Genomic DNA, 22,152 nt, shown 5'->3' on the forward strand with positions numbered 1-22,152 from the left:
AAAAAAAAGAGAGCAAACAAAAAAAGTCAGAGGGAAAAAAATACCAGGAGAGGTGAGGAGAGCTAAAGAACCCTTAGTGGGAACAAGTTAACTCTTGTTTACAATCCTATCACTGTGCATTTGGGCACTCGAGCGTTAGAAATATGATTGTTCAAGACAGCACTGTAAGAAATGCCAAAATTTAACTTCTAACTTGTGCCTTCTCTTGTTTTCTTGGAAAGTCAACTTACATGCTCCCAGCATGAGTTAGATGCATTACTGAGAAGGGGTTAGCAACAGCCTGGCTGAGCCAGGCACTGGGTTCTGCTGGGCTGTGGCTGCTGGGGAGCTCTGTTGGCTTTACAAGATCTCTGATGCCGACGGTGCTACCCTAAAATCAAGCTCCCAAACCCTCTCTCACTTTGACCTACATGAGAAGTAGCTATTTTATAATGCAAATCCATATCACCAGCAGGCTCCTTCACTTTTTTTTTTTAGATTTCCAGCACGTAGTTACGTAATACAGCGTGTAATACTGCACAGACACAGTAGAGATATAATACATAGATACAGACTATAGAATATCTGCTGAATTTGGGGAGGGTGGAGCATGAATGCTCTAGTGCATAAGGCAAAAGCCTAAAGAAAAGCAAACATGGGGAGAGGGTGGTCTGTTTTGCTCTGAAAATGGGTTTGTTCTGCACCAGCCTCGCTGGCTGTGGCTGCACAGCACAGGCTCCTGCCCTGTGCAAATCCTCTCCTTGCTGCTCTTGTAGCAGTAGCTGCTGTTGAGAGCTGAGGTCACTGAGCAGAAGAGATGTGTTCAGAGGCTGGAGCCACCACGGGATGTCTCATTTTGGTTCTTTCTACTCAGACCTGTGAGCTGGGGCTCAGGCAGAGTTGTGTTGGTGTCACATCACCTTCTGGCCCTGCCAGGCTCTGCTGTTCACACCAGGTCTGTGCACGAGTGCCTGTACCAGCAGTGCAGGTTTCCTGCACATCCCCCATGGGCAAATGACCATATTCCTGTCAAATCAGCCAGAGCTGTGACACACTTGGTGCCAGCTCTGTGCTTTTGTGCCAGATCGATGCCAACTGTGAGATGACAGACAAAGCTTGATATGTGCAATTGGTGCAGGAAAATGATACCTGATCCACAAAAAGCTTGCAGGAACCAGGGTTGACTGATCAGCGTATTTTAAACACGTTTGAGAAGGCAGAGGGAATTTCTACTGGATCTGCATTTTGTACCATTGGGACCATGACCTTTTTGATCTGATACTAAATGCCCTAAAACTTGATTTATTGGATACCAGCCCAAGACTTTGTAAACCAAGGCCTACTTGTGTCTGTATCTTCTAAGGGTTTATCTACCTTGTAGAAGAAAAGTTGTGTCAGGGAATTGAGCTGCTGTGTCTAATTCCATGCCATGCAAGCATCATGGAAATACACACCTCCTCTCATCCAGCACCCTGCTGATGGAGTATGCTGCTCAGCTCTCCATTTTAGAGCTCACAGCCATGCAAATGCTGCAGAATTGGGTTTGGGTTACTCAAAGATCTCTAGCACAGTGTCCCTGTTCACTTTACAAATATCTTGTCTCCATTTCCTTATTAAAGAAAGAACAAAATCATAAGATGCATTTGATTTTCAGTTTTAAGCATTCTATTTGGATTTTAGAAGGTTTATTGTGGAGCACATGTTTTGAGCAACACACCCATATGTTTTTGCAAATATGATCTCTGGGTGATCCCACCAGGAATGCACATAACTCCCATAACTCTGGAGTGAATTCCTAGAACAGCACCCGGGTGCGTGGTCAACATGTGAAGGAAATCACCAAGTGCCAGCACATATCAAGGAAGTGAAGCCTCATGGATCAGGTGCCTGGAAGCAGGATATGAGCTATTCAGTATAAAATGTCCCTGTAAACTCCTGGGGAGATGTTCAGTTTACTGATTTGTTGTGACAGGAATTCTCAGTCCTGTGCTCACACAAAATGTCACCCCAGCCACTATCAGTGTCCTCCCTCGTCAGGAAGATCCTGGGGACAGAGTGACACCTGCTCTGCTGATCATGGGGGATTTGGGTCAGGGTCAGGCTTTGCTGCTCAGCAGCTGGGGAGGTTCTGCTGCTGCTTTAGCTGGGCTTGTTCCTGAGCAGGAAGACAGACCTGTGGTTTTTGGGGCTGTCAACCCGGTATTCTCAAATTTGCTTCCCTCAGCACAAGCTGGGTGGGCTTCTAGCAAAGATGTGGGGACAACATGCAACTGTGTGGGCAGATGATGCCTTGTCTATCATCCTGCCTTATCTCCAAACAAATGTATGCATTTTAGAGCCACTATCTGAACTCATCATCCAAAGGCTACACTGATAGCCAGATGTCAGAATCATATTTTTCTGTTCTTTCAAGCTTTTCCCCAGTAGCTTTAAATAGAAGAATAAATTTTCCACAGAGAAAGAATCTTCTATTAATAGCATTAGATCATTTCAGCACTTGAAAGGAAGAAATTAGTTGAGATTTTTATAGGGGTTTTTTTTAAATACTTTTTAAAATATTATAAGTTCTTTTATTGTGCAGGCAAGAGCATCCGCCTTCAGAGTTTTAATTACTAGGGAGAAAAAAAATTCTCCGAGTTCAAAAAATAAAAATAGTGAATAAGAATATGTGGAATGACTTAAAATAAACATCTTCAAACAATCTGGCCCTGTGTGTCAGTTCTTTCTCATGCTTTGATAATCTCATCTCCGTTGTTGAAACAGCCTTACACAGATTGCACAGGAGGCCTGGAGCTGATTGAAAAGCCTTCTGCTTATCCAGGGCAGAGAATTGCCAATAAGAGGTGATGTTCTGGAGGGCAGTCTCAGCAAATCTCCTCACTATATTTTTTCATAACTGAGAAAATTTGGCCAGTTCCACTCCTGTGATCTCACATTCTAACATCTCTCCTCATTCATTTAAGGAAATGAGAGGAAAACAAGCTGTGTAGGCTTCACCGCCTTTTCCAAATAAACTTTGTTATCCTCTTATGTAAAACACTAAGATATTCCAAGTGGCAAAGAGCTTTATACACAGCTTCACTTAAAAGCAAAAACATAAAACATGTTTTGTTCTGCAGTCACAGAAATTCCAGTCATTTATAGCAATGAATGGGCAATGTCAAAGGAACATATGGTATTTTTAGCTCTGCTTCATTACCCAATGTTGTAAATGAATCCTGAAGACTTGTAATGTCTAAAAGCTCTCTCAGAGAAGAAAGGCTTTTCCTGCATAGTCTTGATTAAAGTCAGGCTGTTCCTGTGCAGAGGCTCAGTAAACTGCACCAAGCAGGGAGGGAAGGATGAGGAGTCAGACCTGTACAAATGATGAAATGACAGCAAAAACAGGGCTGTGTGAGCAGATTGTGCCTTGAGAAGAGAAGGGATAGTGAGGAAGAGCATAGTCTCTGATAGAGAGATGTGATTTCAGTGTCTGACCTGCTGTGCAGGAATTCAGGACTGAAGCTCCGTGTTAGAGACAGATAAGCCTGAGCTGACGTGACTGAAACAGGGCAGTGGAAGGCAGAATGATACCTGCCTATAAATGCCATGGAGCTCACAGGCACATCTGATACCAACACCCTCTCTCAATATGTTCCACAACATTCTTTTCCTCTTGTGTTTGCTGTCTGAATCCGTTTGACCTGCCAGCGAGTTTGGTTGATAAAGAAGTCGACCTTTCTTTCTCTTTCCTCTCTTACTGCACAAGATCCTTGACCTGGTTTGCTCTGCTCAGTCTAGACATGTGCCAAAGTATGAGGGATCTGGCTTGTTCTCAGCAAACTCACAGCATTTCAGAATGAAGGATGGGCTTCTGCAGGAGCTTCCCCCGTTGTTTCTAAATATTTCATAGGTAGCTTCAAGCAGAGATTCAGTTTGGATGTATAGGAAGGAACAGGCAATGGATGAACATATTAAAATGGAATAGTGTGGATCAGCATGGTAAGCACTGAACAGACAGTTCTTACAAAAGCCTGTGGATTTTAAAGTTTCTTGGAACATCACAGGACCAAATCCAAATTCTGCCTAGACCAGTGAAATTCAACACCATCATTACACACAACAATCCCCAAAGTCAACAGCAGCCTGAAATCTCGGCAAACACTGACGAACAATTACATGAATTTCAAGACAGTGATATGGAAATCCTAAAATATCTTCATTTTTATTACTCTCATAAGTAATCTCTTTTTGCAGCTGAGATATTGGCCCTTCCTCTATTAGTTCCCATGGAGGTTTCTGGCACAAAGAAGCTTTCAGAAGATTTTTGTGGCTTTTTAGTGGTCTACCCCAAAACACACATAGGCTCCCTCCTAGGGAAGCAGTTATTATAATATTGTGGGGGGTTCTTGTTTCCAGCTCTCCATGACTCATGCAAGCAGCTGAGAACACAGTTTAAAATATGAGAGCTGAAAAGAAACTGAGAAGAGGGAGTAGTTATTCCACTTCTCTTTCTCTTGGAAGAGCTAAAAAATACATAAATTTAGGTCAGACAGGGTAAAAATATTCCATGCTGGTTTTCCTTCCATGCTATTTGGGCTTTGTGAGACTTAGAAAAACAGGCCCAGGATATGGTTGAAGTGAACAAGACTATGATTTACTTGTTTAATAAAAACCTCATACACTGAAATAGAAATTCAGTTCATATTCTATGGTGGTTTTAAAACGATGGTTTTGTCACAGATCTGGTTATCCCCTTTGCATAAAAAATAATAAATTAAAAATTAAAACCATAAGAAAACAAGAGGAGAAAGTCAAATATTCTTGCTGATGAAAGGCAAATGTTAGAAAAACACTCATTAGAGGTTTCCATCTCAAAAACATGTCCCGAATGAAAATCAAGAGCTGGAGACCAAAGAACTGCCAGGAGTTGTTAGCTTAAAAAAATTTAAAACTTGTGGCCAGTAAAATTAACAAAACTTGTCTGTGCAAAGAGAGAGCCCTCTGCCACGCTTTAGCTTTGGAATGGGGAGCTATTTTTTGTTCTTTTGCATGAGCCCTGGCCAGAAGAATAGAAGTGTAATCATGTGCTCCCTGAACACTCAATATTGTAGAATCTCATCAGTTATTTGGTTTGTTTTTTTTTTTTTTACACCATTAGGTTATAAACTGAAGCCTGTGAATGTAGAACCAGAGTGATCTTTCCTGTTCAGGATTTTGAGCAGCAGTTTCTGGATGTAGGTGAAACACAGTGCAGAGAGGGTTTGTTGTCCCAAGGCAAATCTAAGTTGCTCCACATCCGTGCTGGCCCCAACCACTGAGTTTTCTTGACAAAGCCATGGGAAAAACTATTGGTAGGAAAATCTTCTGCAACTCAGAGTTGCTCCAGCCCCTCCTGCTTGATCCAGAGGCTGGCCCAGGGTGGGGCAGGACAACTCCTGATGCATCTGCTTCTTGGGGAAATGTCCCAGCACTGAGTGGGAGACGTGGGGAACTTCCACCAATGCTGCTGTAGACTTTTAAATGCAAATGCTGCTTTTAAAATATCAAAAAAAAACCATTTCTCAGCAGTTATGATTTACATTTTAGCTCAGCTCATGGCATTCTTTGTACCTGCTTTGAATGGGTTTGTGTGCTACCTCCTCCTCCTCCCTGTGTTTCCATTAAGGTGGAAGCACCGCAGCCATTAAACATCCTGCTTATTCATACTGTTGCCTAATATTCCTAGAGACAGGAACCATCTGCAGACACATTGCTGAGGTTTGTTCTCTGACCTTTGCAGTTGTTGTAAGCAGTACAACCTAACTAGCCCATCAATATTTAAATGGGCTTTAAGACATATCTCTCTTGTTCTTTCAAATGTAACCATTTCAATAATTGATCATGGGGCATTTTTGGACTTGTTTTTAGCAACAATTGTCTAGTTTGTGTCGAAAGAATGAATACAAAACTCAGTTCTTGCACTGAACTAAATAAAAACTCACTCCAACCAAGAAACCAGTACACCTCTGGTTAAATGCAGAGCCCTTTCTCCACTAAATTCAGTGTGCTATAAACCATGGGAAAGAAGCTGAAAGAAATTCATCCATCTGTGTGTTAGAGTAAATTGGCTGTTCTGTCACAACCACAGCATCATTCTAGCAAGTCTGAAATTGCCATTATATGTTAATTTATGCATAGCAATTTCATTGATGCTAAAATGTGTGGCTGAAAGGCTCTAGGAAGGTATCTGCCATTCTGGACATAGGGATATATAACAGGCATAAGGACATTTCAAATAAGCTTTAGGATGGGCTAAAACACAATACAAGGGAACTTTGACTTTACCAGAAATTTAAAAGACAAGGTCTTGCTGCAAGTTAGTGACTTTGGGTACCAACAACTCACAGGAATTTGCATGTGGGATTAGGGGCTTTTGAATGTTGTAAATTAGTAAGAGAAATAATGATCTTTATCCTTCCTTTGGAAAGAAAATACGGGAATTCTTCGTTTGGTTTTGGAAGGATGACTGTTTAGTTTGATTGGTATTTTTGTTACAGTGAAGAATCTTGTTTCCTTTGCACTTTGTAAGGAGAGAGCTCGTTCTCTGTTGAGTTGGAGTCACAAGATCACACCACTTAACAAATGCACCAGAAGGTGTTGAGTCCTCAGCACCAGCTGCTCACAGACCCACTTCTACCCCTGCCTTTCTTGCTAATGCAGACACACCAATAAATCACATTAGCAAAAGGAATTGCAGTTACTTCCATGGTTGTTCCCCCTGCTTGGCTGCTGGGTGACAAGGAGAGTTAATGGACAGACACTGCTATTCTCCTGCCAAATTCTCATTTTGTTGTTGCCATTTGGGATATTGTCTCTCTATTCTTCTACACAGGGCAAGGATTGCAACTCACTAGTTTGTTTTTCCTAGTCTTGTAATAGAAGAAGGAAACAACCTGGAATGGAGCCATTCCAAGAGCTGCAGAGGAGACAGCTTCATGTACTTTGAGTAATTTCCCTGTTTTTTCTTGCCCTGGAGAGCCTGCCATTCCCATTAGGAATGGATTGTGGTCTTGGTTCAGACAAACAGTGATAATCACTACAGTAAATCTGATAAGCAATTATTTCTCTTGGCCCTTGACCAGTGTGAAATTTCATTTTAGAAGGCATGGTGCAGTTTGGTCAGATCAGTGTTGTAAAGCCCTCACTGAGCCATGAGATGGTCCCATGCTAAGGCTCATGTTGACTTCAGTGCATGATTGAACAGGTGGGAAGTGCCATTGCCCTTGGGGACTTGTAGCTGTGACTCTGCACTCTGTGTGTGCACAAATGTGCCTTTTCAAGGTGCTGAGGGCACCAGAGCGTTGTGGCCTTTGCTGTCTTTTGAGAACTGTTGGTATTATTGCTTCCGAAAAATACCAGTAGACAATGGGATAAGTGAATCTTTTAAAAACAAAGCTCCCTTCAAAGTATTTCCTACATGTGTCTCTTATTTACAGACTGCTGCATGCAGCAGAGCAAACCATCCCTAGAAAATATTTAACCATTCATTCTTAGTGACATGACCTCCCAAGAAGGGGTTCATTACAGTTTACCTACCAATCAAGTGTGTAAATCATTGGTAGCTTTAAAACAAGTTTTACAAGGAGCCAAACTGGATGCATAACCTTAGACAAAAGTTGAATTCAGTCACCGTGCCTGTTTTCTATCTGCCTTTCCCTGTAGCTGTTCTGGTTTATGTCACATTTTTGTTGTCTAAGGATTTCTTCCAAATCTCTGTCCTATTCTGGAGTATGCACAGGGACTGTTGAATAATGTGTATTTGTTGCCAGTGGGTGCAAGGAAAGTGAAAGTGCAAAGCAGCAGGAGTGATAAAGGAGAAAACAAAACAAAAGGCAGATGCTCTTGCATTTCACAGAGCAGAAGGAGTGTTTTCCATCTGCAGCAGTGGCACTGAACAGTGACAGAGCACCAGCAGAGCTGTGGTGTGTTTGAGGGAAGAAGGAAATTATGCATTAAATTACAAAGCCATAAAAGTGTACAAGACATGAGAATTTGATTATTTCTCGAATAGACAAGTTTGGGATGGATATAAAGTGAGAGCTGATTGTATGTCTGAGAGACATAGACTCCTATAAACTGAAGAAACTCAAAACAGATCAGTCCTGGGCCATGAATCCCAGAAAAAAAGCAGTGCATGGGGCCATGAATCCCAGAAAAAAAGCAGTGCATGGGGCCATGAATCCCAGAAAAAAAGCAGTGCATGGGGCCATGAATCCCAGAAAAAAAGCAATGCATGGGGCCATGAATCCCAGAAAAAAAGCAATGCATGGGGCCATGAACCCTAAAAAGCAATGCATGGGTCCCTGTTAGCAAAGGTGATGCTCTTACACCAAAAGCTTCCCTGGGTGTTGTGTGTCTCTCCAAAGGCAGCTTCTGTCAGGGATGAGCTGCAGTGCATGGATTTGAAGGTGCCTCCTGGAGACAGCACAGGGTGTGTTCCAGTCTGCAGACTCCCTGAGGAAGCTATAAAAAACATCCTTGCAACAGGTTTGCAGCAAAGCTACAGCTAATTAAACAACTGCAGGTGATGAAACGCTGCTCCTGCAGTGCAGACAACAGCTTTACCGCTATGAGGACATGGCAAGCCTAACCCAAGCCCTTCCTGTGCTTCCCGGCTCTGGCTCCCTGTGTCCTGCAGAGCAGCATCTCTCCAAGAGGCTTGGGGAAACTGCCCAGCACTGGGAATTTCTTACATGTCTGTGCTCCAAACCCCCTTGCAGCTGCAGGAGGGACACGCTTGGCACAGCTCCTGGTCCTCTGCAGAGGCAGTGCCCATTTCAATGGATTTTTATTTGATTTGAATGGATTTTTTGTGACTCTCAGGAGACGCTGCTCTGCTGCCTGAGCCAGCTCTCCCTGGGTGACGGGCATGCAAATGGAAGGGTCCCCCCTCAAAAGCAGATATTGTACAGGCTCAGGTAACTGAATTAACGGTGATTACACGGCAATCCTTCATTAGTCTCATTTTCTTATTGTTACTTAGCTCTTTCTTACCGAGGTAAAGCATGTTGGGGGTTCCTTTGTGCAAACACTGACAAACTGATTCTGTTAATGAACTGCTAATGTCACACCGTGCATTGTAAATCACGGCAAGTGGCGCTGGGACTGACACAATGATCCGAAAGCCTGAAAGGTTTCTGATTAACGTCCCTGCACCTTGGCTCACTTGGTGGCAATGCTGTTAGGTGATATGGTAACTTCCCAAAGGAACGTTTTCTGAAAGAAATCACAGATTTCAAGCATACCAGGAGTATTTTTATCTAAGAGATTTAGCTGGAGTTGCCACTTCCCTGCTCTCTTCCCTTTGATAAGCATAATCTGTTTCCCCGTTCCTTTCAGTGAAAGCTGGTTTTAAAATCCAAATACTTTGAAGGGAGGCTCAGCATGACAGAATGGAAATAAACTTCCCTGGAAGCACAGCCCCCTCCCACCACCCACAAATTGTGTTTTGGGTTTTTTTTCCCCTTCAATTAAAGAAAAATGTTAAATCATAATTTAACACACTAAAGAGCAGTGGAAATTATAGAACAAGGACAAATGGCAAACATTTGAGTATGAAGTGAAAATGGAAGCTCAGACTCTGGAGACCACACAGTAAACCTGCATTTTCATGCAGGGAAGTACAACAACCTAATCAGGATTCATCCCACCAGCTAAAAGAAAAGTGATTGAGCCCAAGAACAGCCTTTACTCAGTGGAAGCTGAACCCAGAGCTGTTTCTGTTTTCCCCTTTCTGCCATTTATCTTTGCATTTCCCCCCTGCCTTCAAGTACCTCTATGAATCTGAAGTCTGCACAAATTTCCTGTGCCAAATTTCCCCCCCAGGTAACTCAAGGAATGTTGTAGTTACCATGTGGATGAATCTGGCCCACTGTCCATCTGCTTCCTTAGGAGGTGAAACTACTGGGTGAGATGAAATCCAAGGTGGGAAATCAAGAACATAGCTTACAATGAGAGATAAGAATTCAAGCCATTTTTACCTACACCACTGACCAGACAAACTCCAAAAATTTGGATAGATAAATGCCTGAGTTTCCACATCAATCCCGTAATTTTCCCTACTTTGTTTCAGTATTTTTCTGGTGTAACAAATATGATGTGTCAGAGTAACAATCTGAGTCATGTAAACAGCTGTGCATCCAAAATCAACTTACAATTACATTCAATAATCTACTACAGGTACCTTGCCTTTTCTAAATAACTAAACAGCTAGAGAATAGGTTTTCTGTTTTACAAAGTATTCTGTGTAAATTTTTTCAAACCAACCCAAAACAATATTGAAACATTCATGGCTTCAAATACAAAATCCCTTCAAAAATTAAATAAATTTCAGGTTCATAAAAAGCTTTTTTTCTCCTGTCTGATCTTAATTTCTAATTTCTAACAGTCATTCAGAATTGGGAAAACGAAAATACTCTTATGTTCAAAAAACTGAAATGGAAACTTCAAACTGGAACATTCTGCTGCAGTTTTCTTTCAAAGAGAGTCAAGAAAGAGAGAGTGTCTGCAGAAATGCAGGTGACAGAAAACATTTTTAGAACAAGGAAGAGCTCCATCACAGGAAACATCTAACTAGTGCAATAAAAAAGCTCCTCAGTTTGAATTCTGCTGCTCTGGAACATAACAGAAGTGTTCAAAGGCTCCCAGACACAAGTGATTTACCCCTATCCTGCATATTCAATCACTGAGATCGGTTCTTTATCTTTTAGGATGCTAAACTAAGGAAAAGGAGGATTGTTCCTGCTGGTAATTCTCCTTCAAAAAACTCAGGATAGTCCTTAGTCTGAAACCAAGACCACCCTTCTGCCTTCTTTGCCTTGCAGGTTTCTCTCACTAGATAACAAATACTCTCTGTAAGGATCACCCCTCACAAGTGTCTGGGTCCCTCACACCCTTTTTAGAGGCAGATATGAGTTCTAGGCAGCACTGAAAGTCCCAAAAAGGTCATTCTGATTCCACTCCCTGTCTCCACCCTCTGCAATGGAGCAAGGGGAACCTGTTTTCACTCTGTGTCTGAGTTGCAAAGGCAGATGCAATGACAGTAAAGGGGAAAACATGCAGAGCTGCATCACAAACCAATTCATCAGCAAACAGAGCACGCCTGCCTTACAAATTTGCCTGCAGCTCCTGTCTGCTCTGTTATTTTTAAACTGCCTGCAGGTTGCAGATTTTTCAGTGGTCCTTCTCCTATCAGTGTACACACAGGATTTAGCAAGGCACAAGTTTCATTACCACGAATTTAAGTTACCAAAATTCCCAACACATTAAAATTCAGCATGCTTTGTCTTCCCACAAAGTTCTTGCTGCATTTGTGTAGTCACAAGAGGACATCCCATGCCTCTTACAGCCTCCCTCTGTGGCCAAGGTCAGTGTAACTCAGCTCTGCATCCCTGATGTTCCCAACTGCCATCCATCACCCTGCAGTTGCTGTCATCAGCAACCCAGGGATCAAGCTACAGACTCTTTGGCTCATCATGAAAACCCCAAGAAGATGGACCCAACTCACTGAACCCAGTGCTCAATTTAACAGCACTGCCATGTCATCTCAGCCCCAGCTGCTGTACAAACGAGGGCTGTGGGCAGGAATAGGGCACTTTTCCATCACACACCCAGGACACAACTCACAGAACTCACAGCAAACCTGCCCCACTCCTGGAATAAGAGTCAGGATTTGACACGTGTAAATGGGAGAGTTTCTATGTGCAGAAAACCTTCACAACCATCACACAATTCCCACAGGGAAGGGACTAACAGGAAGAGTGGTCTATTTATGGCACCACAGTATTTTAAAGAAGAAAGCAAGGGGGTGTTTTTCAGAAACTCCAATTGCCACAATTGCTGCTGATGTGAACAGAAGCTGCTCAGACTTTCTGAGGGGTCAGACCCTGCAGCCAAATGTAATGAATATTATGGTTTGTTTGCTTCTTCTCTGTTGCCTGGTTGATCCTGCAGCCCAGGGCTGCTCTGCAGAGCAGGACCCGTCAGTTTGGAGCCTTTCCCCTCATCTGATTTGGGAGTCTCAGTCATTAAATCATTCACACTTGGCCACTGTTAGGAGCTCTAGAAGTACCCCAGCTGGGAGAAGCACTTGCCCAGCATCCTCAGAGGGGCACAGCCACACTCACTTGCACCCCTTTGACACACACAGAGCAGAGGCCAAGTGTGTGATATCCGAGGGCTTTGTTTTGGAGCTGGAGCTCCAGCACAGCAGCCTTTGCCCTCAGTGGGGCACAGCAGGGAATTTAAAGTAATTTTGATGTAAACAGCCAATAAGCTTCAGTCAGAGCACTCAGCTCCCCACAGGGCTGACCATGGTGTGTGGGACCAACTGGTCTGTCTTGGCAGTGAGGACACTGAGGGCAGTGGGGACAGTCAGGTCCCTGGGCTGGGGGTTAATCTTGTGCTCACTGGCCCCTGACAACAACTGCCCCTCATCCTTCCCCATTACGCACGAGTTAAGCTGTTGCTCCTTTCCCCTGCTGGTTTGGAGAGTCAGGGTTTGGCTCTTGGCTGTTTATATTTTGCAGACATCCTCTCTAATTGCATGGCCTGGCCCCAGGCTCTCAGGCTCTGGGAGGAATAACCACATTATTCCACAGAACAGTTAGCATAATTAAAATATTGACTGCAGATTAAAAAAATGTGCTGAATATTTCACAGAGTGGTTGGAGGGTTGGCAAGCCTTGGCAGCTTGTTGGCTGCAGGAGCTGGCTGATATTTAGGCACTCCTTCTCCTTCAGCATTCACTGCTGTACGTGGGAACTGCTTTTTGTGCTGTCAACTTCTTATCTCCCAAGCAGCCAACCCACAACCAGGAAAAGATGAACTGACTGGAAATGAGGTGCTCCAAGGCTTTCTTGTGATTCTTATTGCCAGTGAGACCATTTCCTTGTTATTTCTGATTTCAGGACATCTGTCTTGCTGTGTCTCTATCTATTTATATTTGTGTCCATCTTTCCAAATGCACAGTATAGGAACTGCATATGGTGAGAATGTACCAGGTGATAAATCCATTTGCTTAAGAACTGTTTGTACCATAAGAGAAGCATTAATAAAGTTAAAAAGCCCACAAAAACCTCCATTGGAACATTTGGTTTAGCTTCTATTCCTTCTTAGACATTTGATTTCTATCTGTGTTTCCTCTGTTATCCAAGTCTAAGGCACAAAATCCTTACATTTCCACAACCAAGAGGGCAGAAGGGGGTGGAAGAAACCCAATTGGCAGGGCTGGAAAAAAAGACTGATCACTACAGGGCATATATGTTGAAGTTTATATTTAAATGTTTGGTGTCTTTGCAACCTCTCCCCATTCTCTAATTTTTGTGGGAATATCTGAAATTATAAGCATTGCTAGAGACACACAGGTTTGGGTTTCAAGGACTTCTTTGTCTTTGTACATCCCTTATCTGGCAAAAAGGTGAAATGATCTCATGCTCCCAGTGTTAAACAAAACATGTGGATGATGTCTAAAGCACTTTGCAGACACCTACATCCTGAACTGAGTGCTGTAACTTGCCAAGGTACTCCTTTAAATCAGCTTCTTATTTAATCTTCACTTCCATGCTTGAGAAACCCCTGGAATGGAGGAGCAGCAGGGCAGTCTCACAGGCAAGGACCAGGGAGAGCTGAGCTGAGCCTGTCCTGCTCCTCTGCAGCTTCCAGGGACAAGGCTCTGATTTCCAGTCTGATCTACAGCTCTTTTGAGATGAGTTAATTCTGTGAACATTTCTATTCCCACTCAAGAGATGTCACAAGAAATGGCCAAATGCTATTTTCTGAGGCTTCTATCACAGCTTTAAAGAGATCATAATAGCATATTAATAGGAGATCTACTCAGCCATTTTCCATTCTCATTGCCATTGCTGTAATCAAGAGTAGCTCTACTGCTTCAAAGCTTATTTCTGTGATACTTCTCATGTTTGAATGTGCTGTTAGGAAAGGAGAAGGATATCTTGGCACTCCAGCTGTGTTCTGTAGGCTACTGCCTTTCTTCTGGGCTGTTTTCTGCTCTCAACTTAATAGTGACCTCCCAACTGTAAATGATAAATCTCACCTTGGGTAGACACCATGTTTTCAAAGGCAAAAATGTATTTTTATGTACGTTTTCAATATTTCGTAAATTAAACCCCAAGATGAACTCGGTGGGATGAGAGAAAAGGTGCTCTAAATTCAGTACAAAAAAGAGAATTTCACTGGGCACACACGATGTGTGTGGGGGGAATTGTTACAGCTTTTCTCTGCTCTCATAGTTCACGTGGCCAAGATTTTAGTTTGTCTCTGCTGAATGATTCATCTCTATTACCAGTATTTTCAAAATTAAATGGAAGAGGAGGAATGTGTTCATTCCCCTGCTGTGTTTAATAATCTTCCAAAAATTGTTTCCTGTTTACTTGGAAATCCCCACCTCCATGCTGTGATTTAGACATTTTCACCCTGTTAACTCAAAAGCAAAGCCTAGAAGATGCTGCAGAGTTTTTCTCTTGCAGTCATAAAGCAATTTGTGATAAGTGTTGATGTTCCAGGGGAAAATTACTTGGAAATGTACATAAGTTCACAGCTTCACATTGCTCATTTAAATCATAACTGATTGTTGAAAAGAAAATACAAACTGTTGCTAGTTTTTACTCATGTAATTTATCTGATGGGAGCTTCTCTCTTAACAATTACTGTATTGGTGCTCAGTATAGACATCAATAACCTCATTTATGGGGCTGTGCTGGTTTCCTCCATGGTACTGGTTAGCACACAACTCTGAATAGTCTGTGTGCATTGTTTCATGCAAGGCTTGTCTATAAGCAAAACTTACAGTGTATTTTCAAGACAAAATATTAAAAATACCTAAATTGATTTTCCAGCTGAAGCATTATCTCTGAATTACTGTGGCTTGGCTGGACAAAGGGAAAGAATTTTTCCCTTAGCTTCCTCAAGGAATAAATTTTCACCAAAGTTCTAAGATTTTACTTATGTAGCACATATCAAACTATTCTTATATAAAAGATTTGCATTAGCTCACAAAAGTCAGTGTGTTCTGTGTTAGTTTATGTGAAGAGTTCATTTAAAAGGCAGCAATATCCTGTGGCCTGAGAACAGAACTGGAAGCTGGGAATTCCAAAGGGACCTGAGCTTTCTCACACTTCCTCTCAGCTTTTCATACAGGTCTGCATTTTTCTAAATGAACATTCCACTTCTGTGATTAACTGGAGGCCACATGGGCCTGATTTACAGATGTGTTAAATTCCTCCTGCTCCCACTAAAGCCATGGGGAGCTCTCAGCTCTCCATGTTTCCAGAGGCTGTGATGCAGCTCCTGGGTGGGGGGGAGAGTGACACCATTGCCTTGGTGGGTACCAGGCACAGGCAAAGGTAGGGAGGGGATGGGAAAAGCATGAGGTGTACAAATTCAGCACATCCCCCTCTCTCTGGGCCTGGTAGCCCTGATGAATCTATGAGGGATGGCAGGAATGGAGATACTGAGATATTTGGCATCCAGACAGATTCTGTGCAAGGGTGAAGAGAGCAGCTGGTAGGAAGCCCTGGGCTGGCACAGAGAGGTTGGACACCTCTGGCTGGTGTCCTTCAGCCTGGCCACTGGCTCCAGTGGTGCAGAGAGTTCCTTGCACTGCTTATCTGGGTGACCAGACTCTGCTTGTTATCTGGTGAGGCTCCACCTGCCTGCCCTTGGTAACTCAGTGTCCCACAGCCATCTCACCTCTTCCCTCCCAGATGAGATGGAGCAATCCCCGGCAGTGCGCTCGGACTACTTGGTCTCAGGGATTCGAACTCCACCAGTGAGGAGGAACAGCAAACTGGCAACACTGGGCAGGATCTTCAAACCATGGAAGTGGAGGAAAAAGAAAAATGAGAAGCTAAAGCAGACGTCTGCAGGTAGGCTGGGAACAAGAGAGGGATGTGCACAGAGCAAAGCTTAGCTTGGTGAAACTTGCTTACATTGGACATGCTAAAGGTGATTGATCTAAACCCAACTCAGAGATTTCAGCATTCAACAGGTTAATAACATGTAGGGCTACAAAGAGCCCATATGTGCTGACTTCCTATATAATACAATAGATTACATTTAGAAGAACAGGTCGAAACAGGAGAGTGAAGCACAAGCCTTGCCACAGACTGCTTTCCATGGGCTCTGCCTTCTCCAAATAGGCTACACATTTATGGCCCTAAGCATCATCACCCCTTTTATTTGGGGTGAAGATTATATAGGTCGCAGTAACATTATGAGAAGTGACAGAAGGGAGCTACAGCATGTGAAAAACCTTCCCTCCAGCAGCTGTCCCTGGGGGGAAGGAGCCCAGCACACAGCACAGCATGTGCCCACTGGTCTCCAGGGATGTCCCAGGAGATCAGTAAGGAGACAAACTCATTTGCCTTTTCCTAAAACAGGATGGTGCAGTTCCCTCCACTTGCTCTGATATCCTATGGGATATTCCTGAGACAGCTCTAAGGTGCTGTGTTAAACAGCATGAAGGCTCTGATATCCCTGTCACTCTGCACTCAGTGTGATCCAACAGCAGGTCACATCATAAACCTCAGCTCTACTCGGGGGTCATTTTACAGCTGGTTGAACAAAGGAAAAGGCACAAACAGGCTGAGAAGTCCATGCTCCCCAAAACAAAATCCTGGCAGTTCTTTCCAAGCACGCAGTAGCTGAGACTAGAGGGAATTCCCATATTGCATCTTTTTCACTCCATTATATGAATACTCTGTTCTTAACTGGAGCTGTGTTGTGCTACTACTTTGTGCAGTGCTGGAGAAGAAGATGACAGCACGGCAAGGCCGGGATGAGCTCATTAAGAAAGGCCTTCTGGAGATGATGGAACAAGGTAAGGAAAAATTCTTAACCTTTTTTGTCAGAGGCTCTTTCAGAACAATGGGAAACACATAATTGCAAACGCAGAAACCTAACAAGCAAGTGAATAAAAAGGAAAACCTTCAATCCAAACAGAGAGGAAAACTCTATGTCTGAATTAAGACTTCTCTTTCTTCAAACTCCTCCCTGCTGCAATCAATCCGTGTAGTTTAAGTTTTGATGCTTTACCATCTTGAGTGCAGCTCCATCTTCACTTGATTTATACGTGGTGCAGTCTGAGCTGGTACGTATATTTTATGTAATTGCTCTAAAGCCAGTTAAATCCTACTGCCAAGAAAGCCAGCTAAAGCTGGATAAATACAAACTTCAACATACAGATGCAGTCAGCTAACATGTACAACCCAGGGGTCCAAATCCCATCTAATGATACTAATCTGATGTTTTCAGCTGTCTTCCCAGTAAACCAAGTTTGTGACAAAACATGTCGCTCTTGCTCCTGCTTTTCATTCATATGGAAAAGTGAAGCTTTTGGGAGTGTCATTTTAAAGCTTCCCTGAGTCCAAACCAGCAGAATTCATGGAAGGAAAGATGATAAAGTGTGAGAAACATGCACAAAGGACCATGGCTCTTGTACAGCCCTGCTCCAAAGCCCTGACAGATGCTCAAGGGAGAGAGAGATCTGGGTGACTGTTCTGTGAGATCAAGTGAGCTCCCAGTGTTACAACATCCCACTTGCCATTTCCACCTAAACCGAGATGAAAACCATAAATCCCTCTTTACTTTGAAAACTTTATAGCAGAAAGTCACGAAGAAAGACTGGCCTTTTGAGTTTGACCAATCTCAGAGGTAGAAGTTCTGTTCTTTGAAAGCAGTAATTGAGTTTCCTTGTGTAAAACAAGTGCCACGTCTATAAACAGCCTGTGGGACAATACTCAGTGATGCCATGCTGGAGTGTAACCGAGCAAATGAAGAGTCAGGAAAAAAGAATTTTAAAAAGGGCTTTTTTTTTTTTTTCCATTGCAGTAAAGCAATTTTCATGTTATTTTATTTGATATATTTTAAGATGAGTTTATGTTCAAGTCAAAAAAATAATCTATCAAACCATCAGCTTATTCTAAAATGGAAGTTCTTAGAAAGCTTATTTTTAGTTCTTGTCCATTGAGCTTGTTCTGTCTCTCATAATTCTAGATAATTAGTTGCCCTATTAGCACTACTGGATAGAAAAATACAACCTATTCCTGCTAGGAGTAGAATGTTCCCTTTAATCCATGACTTTCAATACTTGCTTATCTAGAGCTTTGCAAAAGAACAGTAAAATAAACCTTCTGTAGAGCACATTAAAAGGTAATAATGATGAATCAATAAACCTCTTGCACACATGATGAACTGGTTGGGAGGAAAACAGATGATGCCAAGTTACAAGATCCTTTTAACAAAATTAAAACAGTTTCAATAAATACATATAGTCCAGTGAGGAGTGACGACAGGCTGAAATAAATACATATAGTCCAGTGAGGAGTGATGACAAGCTGTGCTTTTAACTAGGCAGCTGCAAGCAGACTGCTTACCTGTCTGCAAGAAAGTTGCCTAGAGCTCCTGCAAACATCAAACAAATTCCCAGTACCTCCCTGAGCCCAGCAAGGGGACAATGGCTGACAGGCAGCTGAAGGACACTGCAGCTCCCCGCAAGTTATTTTTCTTTACGGAGTGTTGTGAATCTCCAGGGTTATTGTATTGTATTATTAGGAGAAGCAGCTTATTAACTGGAATAAAAAATTGACCCAAATAATTCTCAGTAAGTGATTAGTGCCCTACTTGGACTGAGCTGAAGCGGCAGCAGTTTCAAGGCTAAGTCCTCGTTTATGCCGTAAGTTGCAATTGTCAAAGCAGCAATACTGTGCTAAAAGACTGCAGTAAATCCTAAAATCCCTCTATTTCATCAGACTTCACTCCACTTCCAGGGACCTAATTCCTGCTCACTTTCATAAATAGCCAAACTGGGCTGATGCTGCAGCCTGAGAAGCCTCGTGCCTTTCCAGTAGCCGTGTGTCACTGAGGGCTGGAGCGCAGGCTCTGCCTGGCTCAGGGCACACCACGAGGCTGGCACAGGATCTGCAGCGGGCTGGGAGCAGCCCAGGGGGAAACTGCCCCTTCCTTGCTTTGGTGATGAGTCATCCTGCCAGGTTATGTCACCCTGTCTCCTCACACAACCCCAAAGCAGCTGCCCAGACACGCTGCACCATTGCCTGGGCCCCTTCTGTCCCTCTGTGCTCTCCAGCTCTGCTCCCACGGGGCAATGCCAACCTGCCCCCTGAAAACTCCTGGGACACAGCTGCACTCCCAGCAACCCACCTGCACTCTGGGAGAGGTTACGTGGTGCAGGGTCTGGCATACAGTGGGATTAATTCCCAACAAAATCACAGCCCTACTTCTGATTCTTTGGACTACTCAAGACTGGTTTTGTCCTTACCCCTGGATGTAAGGTCTGTGCTTTCTCCTGTCCCCAGCTGATCTCTCTAATATGGTTTTGGGACCCACTGCTACTCACAGCATACCCAGTTTCATCTAAGCACTAGCTGATCATTCCTGCCCAAGAACATCATGGTTGTGAATCTCAGATGCTCCTCAACTGAAATTCTCCAGCAGGGCTGTCTTCTGTTTGTCATTTCTTCATTAGTCATTGCACTTTCCATGGTCCAGGATGTGAAGGAACTTGTGTCTGCCTGCAGTTTCACTGAGGCACAGCTGTCAGCAGCCTGCCTTTCCCTGGGATGTGAGGAATGTGCAAAGCAGAGTTACCTCAAAAACGTTTAGGGAGCTTCCCCTGATATTTCTCCCTTCTGTGAGCACAAAGGAGATCAGGTTTATCTGTGCTTACGGCCCCAGGGGTGAGGGCTGCTTTCAAGCAATGGGGGCAGCTGTTAATACACCGGTGATTATGTATAGGCTGCCTTCACAATGAGATGAAATATAGGCAATGAACTTTTTCCCCCTCCCCTTCCCTGTATCATAGCAACTGTGCTACTGCAAGGGCTATTTTAAGAACAGTAACTTTTCACCAAACGTGATTATGAGGCAGATTGAGTGAGCTCAGTGTGCGAAAATACTGCATCCCTTCCACAGCAGCTTTGGGCCAAAAGCTGATACCCTCACCCAAAAGCACAAGAAATTACTCTGCAGATTGTCCAGACAGCATTAAAAAGGTGTAGCTGTAGATGCTTGCTATTTAAAATCAATGTTCAAGAAACTTGTCATGATATCATTGCAAGAAAACATAGTCCTGTCAGGAGCTTCCAGAAAGGAGTGTCCAGGGCTGAGAAATACAAGCTGGGAGGTGAGGGGTGGACAGCAGGCATGTCCATCAGCATGGAACACTGCCCAGGGTGGGAACTAATTGCTTTCTGTGGTTTGCAACAGTGATGTACATCTTGTAGATTCTGAGAGAGTAAAAAGATAGTTTGTATTCCAAGGACTCTTGCCTGAATAGGAGAAGAGTAGAAAAGCTTCAGTCATCAAGCCTTGTACAGCTGCAGGGATCACTGGCACAAAAATCTCTCAGAGTAAGCAAAGGGAACAGTTTCTAGGTCTGCATGAAGAGGGATTTGAATTTCTGATCAGCTCAATCACACAGGACATGCTTTTCAAATCTGAGTAACTAAAAGTGTGCTCAAAACCTACAGCTTGGTAGGGAATATTCCTTGGGCAAGGCTCTGGCATTGCTGCTGGGGCAGCTGGATGGCAGCACGTTGTGAGCCTGACACAGCTCATACATGTCAGACCAACCTGGGAACGTGCTGCACCAGGAGCTCTGCTCATGCAAGGAATTGCCTTCTCCCAGAGACTTCTGGTTGCCCTTGATTGTGCTCATCTCCCACGTGCTTCCAGAGGCTGGTGGTCACTTGCTGGGGCTGCTGGGTGCCCACAGAAATAGGTGCCCATTGAGAAAACTGAGAGGGTTTTAGTATCCAGATGGGCTGGTGTCCACAGGGTTTGCACTGCAGACGGTGAACGCTGCCAGAGATCAGGTGCTGTTCTAAGAGAAGCCTCAGTCCCCTGAGCACAGCAGCTTTGGGACCCACTCCTCTCAAGAGGGTAGCAGGGAGTGTCAGCTTTCTCTGCTCATGGTTTAGTTAAGATGAAATGATTTGTTGTTTTAGATACCGAAGGCAAAGCCTGCACTGGTGAGGATGCCACGAGAGTGACACAGGGTGACCCTCCAGCCCCTGTGTGCCAGGCACTGGCTCCAGAAGAGGACCAGCAAGAGAGTCCAACAGCAGCCACAACTGATGTGACCTCCTTTGGTGAGGAGCTGCACTTGGAGGAGCCGAAAGAAGATGCAGGTATTGGACATAGAATGTTTTTAAAACAACTGTAAAATTTTATAAAAGTGCTTCTGCCAAACTGTTTTGTGAGGAGTCAAATATGTCAGTGCTTTAAAGGGCCAGAGCACCTTGTTCAGCTCAGCCCATTCTAGGTTAGCAATTGGTACTTAAAAACAGTGATTTTTGAGACTTCTACCAAACTAAGGGACAACACAAAGCTTGGTGTGATGGGATTAGTTGGATTATGAGACGATGCAGTCCTGGCATGGTGCCCCGTTGGTATTAGCAGTGGCTGCTGGGAAGATGAAACAAGCTTCCCTTAAAAACATTTCTTAAACTTCCGTGCCAAGGCTGAAATTATTTGTCCTGGCTTGGGAGAACAATGTCAATACACAGCCCACAGAGCCCATATCATCACCCTGGCACAACATGCTGCAAATCCAAGTGAAGTTCAATACCAGGAGCACAGATAAGCTAAACCAAGCTCCTTTCATGCAATTCTACTCTGCCAGAGCTTATCCATGACAGCAGTTCCTTGGGACTAGAGCAGCCTGGCACAACCCAGCAGCTGGAGGGTTTCCATTCACTTCCTGAGAACCAAGAATTGCAAAGCTGCAGAGATAATGCTTTATCCTGGTTTGTGCCACTTCTGCCATGGAGTGATTATGGATCTTCCTGGCCTCTGGACAATCTTTACCCTTCTCCATCTGCCCTGGCTGCCCTTTGTTCTCTGTCCCACCCCTCGTGCCCTGCTTTCCCTGGGGTCCAGCCCCTGGCTGCTTTCAAGAATGTCCGTGCCTTCAGACCTACCCAAATGTGCTGTTGATACCAGAAACAACCACGAATTAACCTGGAAGTGAAGAGTTCTTTGCAGGGAATGTAGAGTGGACATTCTTTAGCCATCAGCACACAGTGGCAGTTTGCTTCAGGATTCTCAGAACAGGATGGAGTTCAGAACCAAAGAAGTCTGTCTGACTGAGGCTGAGTGTGTGTCAGATCCACCTTC

At 43.7% G+C, this 22,152-nt stretch overlaps 1 protein-coding gene across 2 annotated transcripts in view; it reads left to right on the plus strand.

Annotated features, from left to right (window-relative positions):
- The window catches only part of PHACTR3 (phosphatase and actin regulator 3), a 99,823-nt gene that overhangs the window by 36,536 nt on the left and 41,135 nt on the right, over positions 1 to 22,152 (plus strand). For both annotated transcript variants that reach the window (XM_032704775.1, XM_032704776.1), the window contains exons 2-4: positions 15,723 to 15,884; positions 16,760 to 16,837; positions 20,982 to 21,164. In XM_032704775.1, coding sequence (XP_032560666.1) covers positions 15,723 to 15,884; positions 16,760 to 16,837; positions 20,982 to 21,164 — 423 coding nt within the window. The remainder of the gene's footprint in view (positions 1 to 15,722; positions 15,885 to 16,759; positions 16,838 to 20,981; positions 21,165 to 22,152) is intronic.

Source organism: Chiroxiphia lanceolata, chromosome 17 (assembly GCF_009829145.1).
Source record: "Chiroxiphia lanceolata isolate bChiLan1 chromosome 17, bChiLan1.pri, whole genome shotgun sequence".
NCBI lineage: Eukaryota > Metazoa > Chordata > Aves > Passeriformes > Pipridae > Chiroxiphia > Chiroxiphia lanceolata.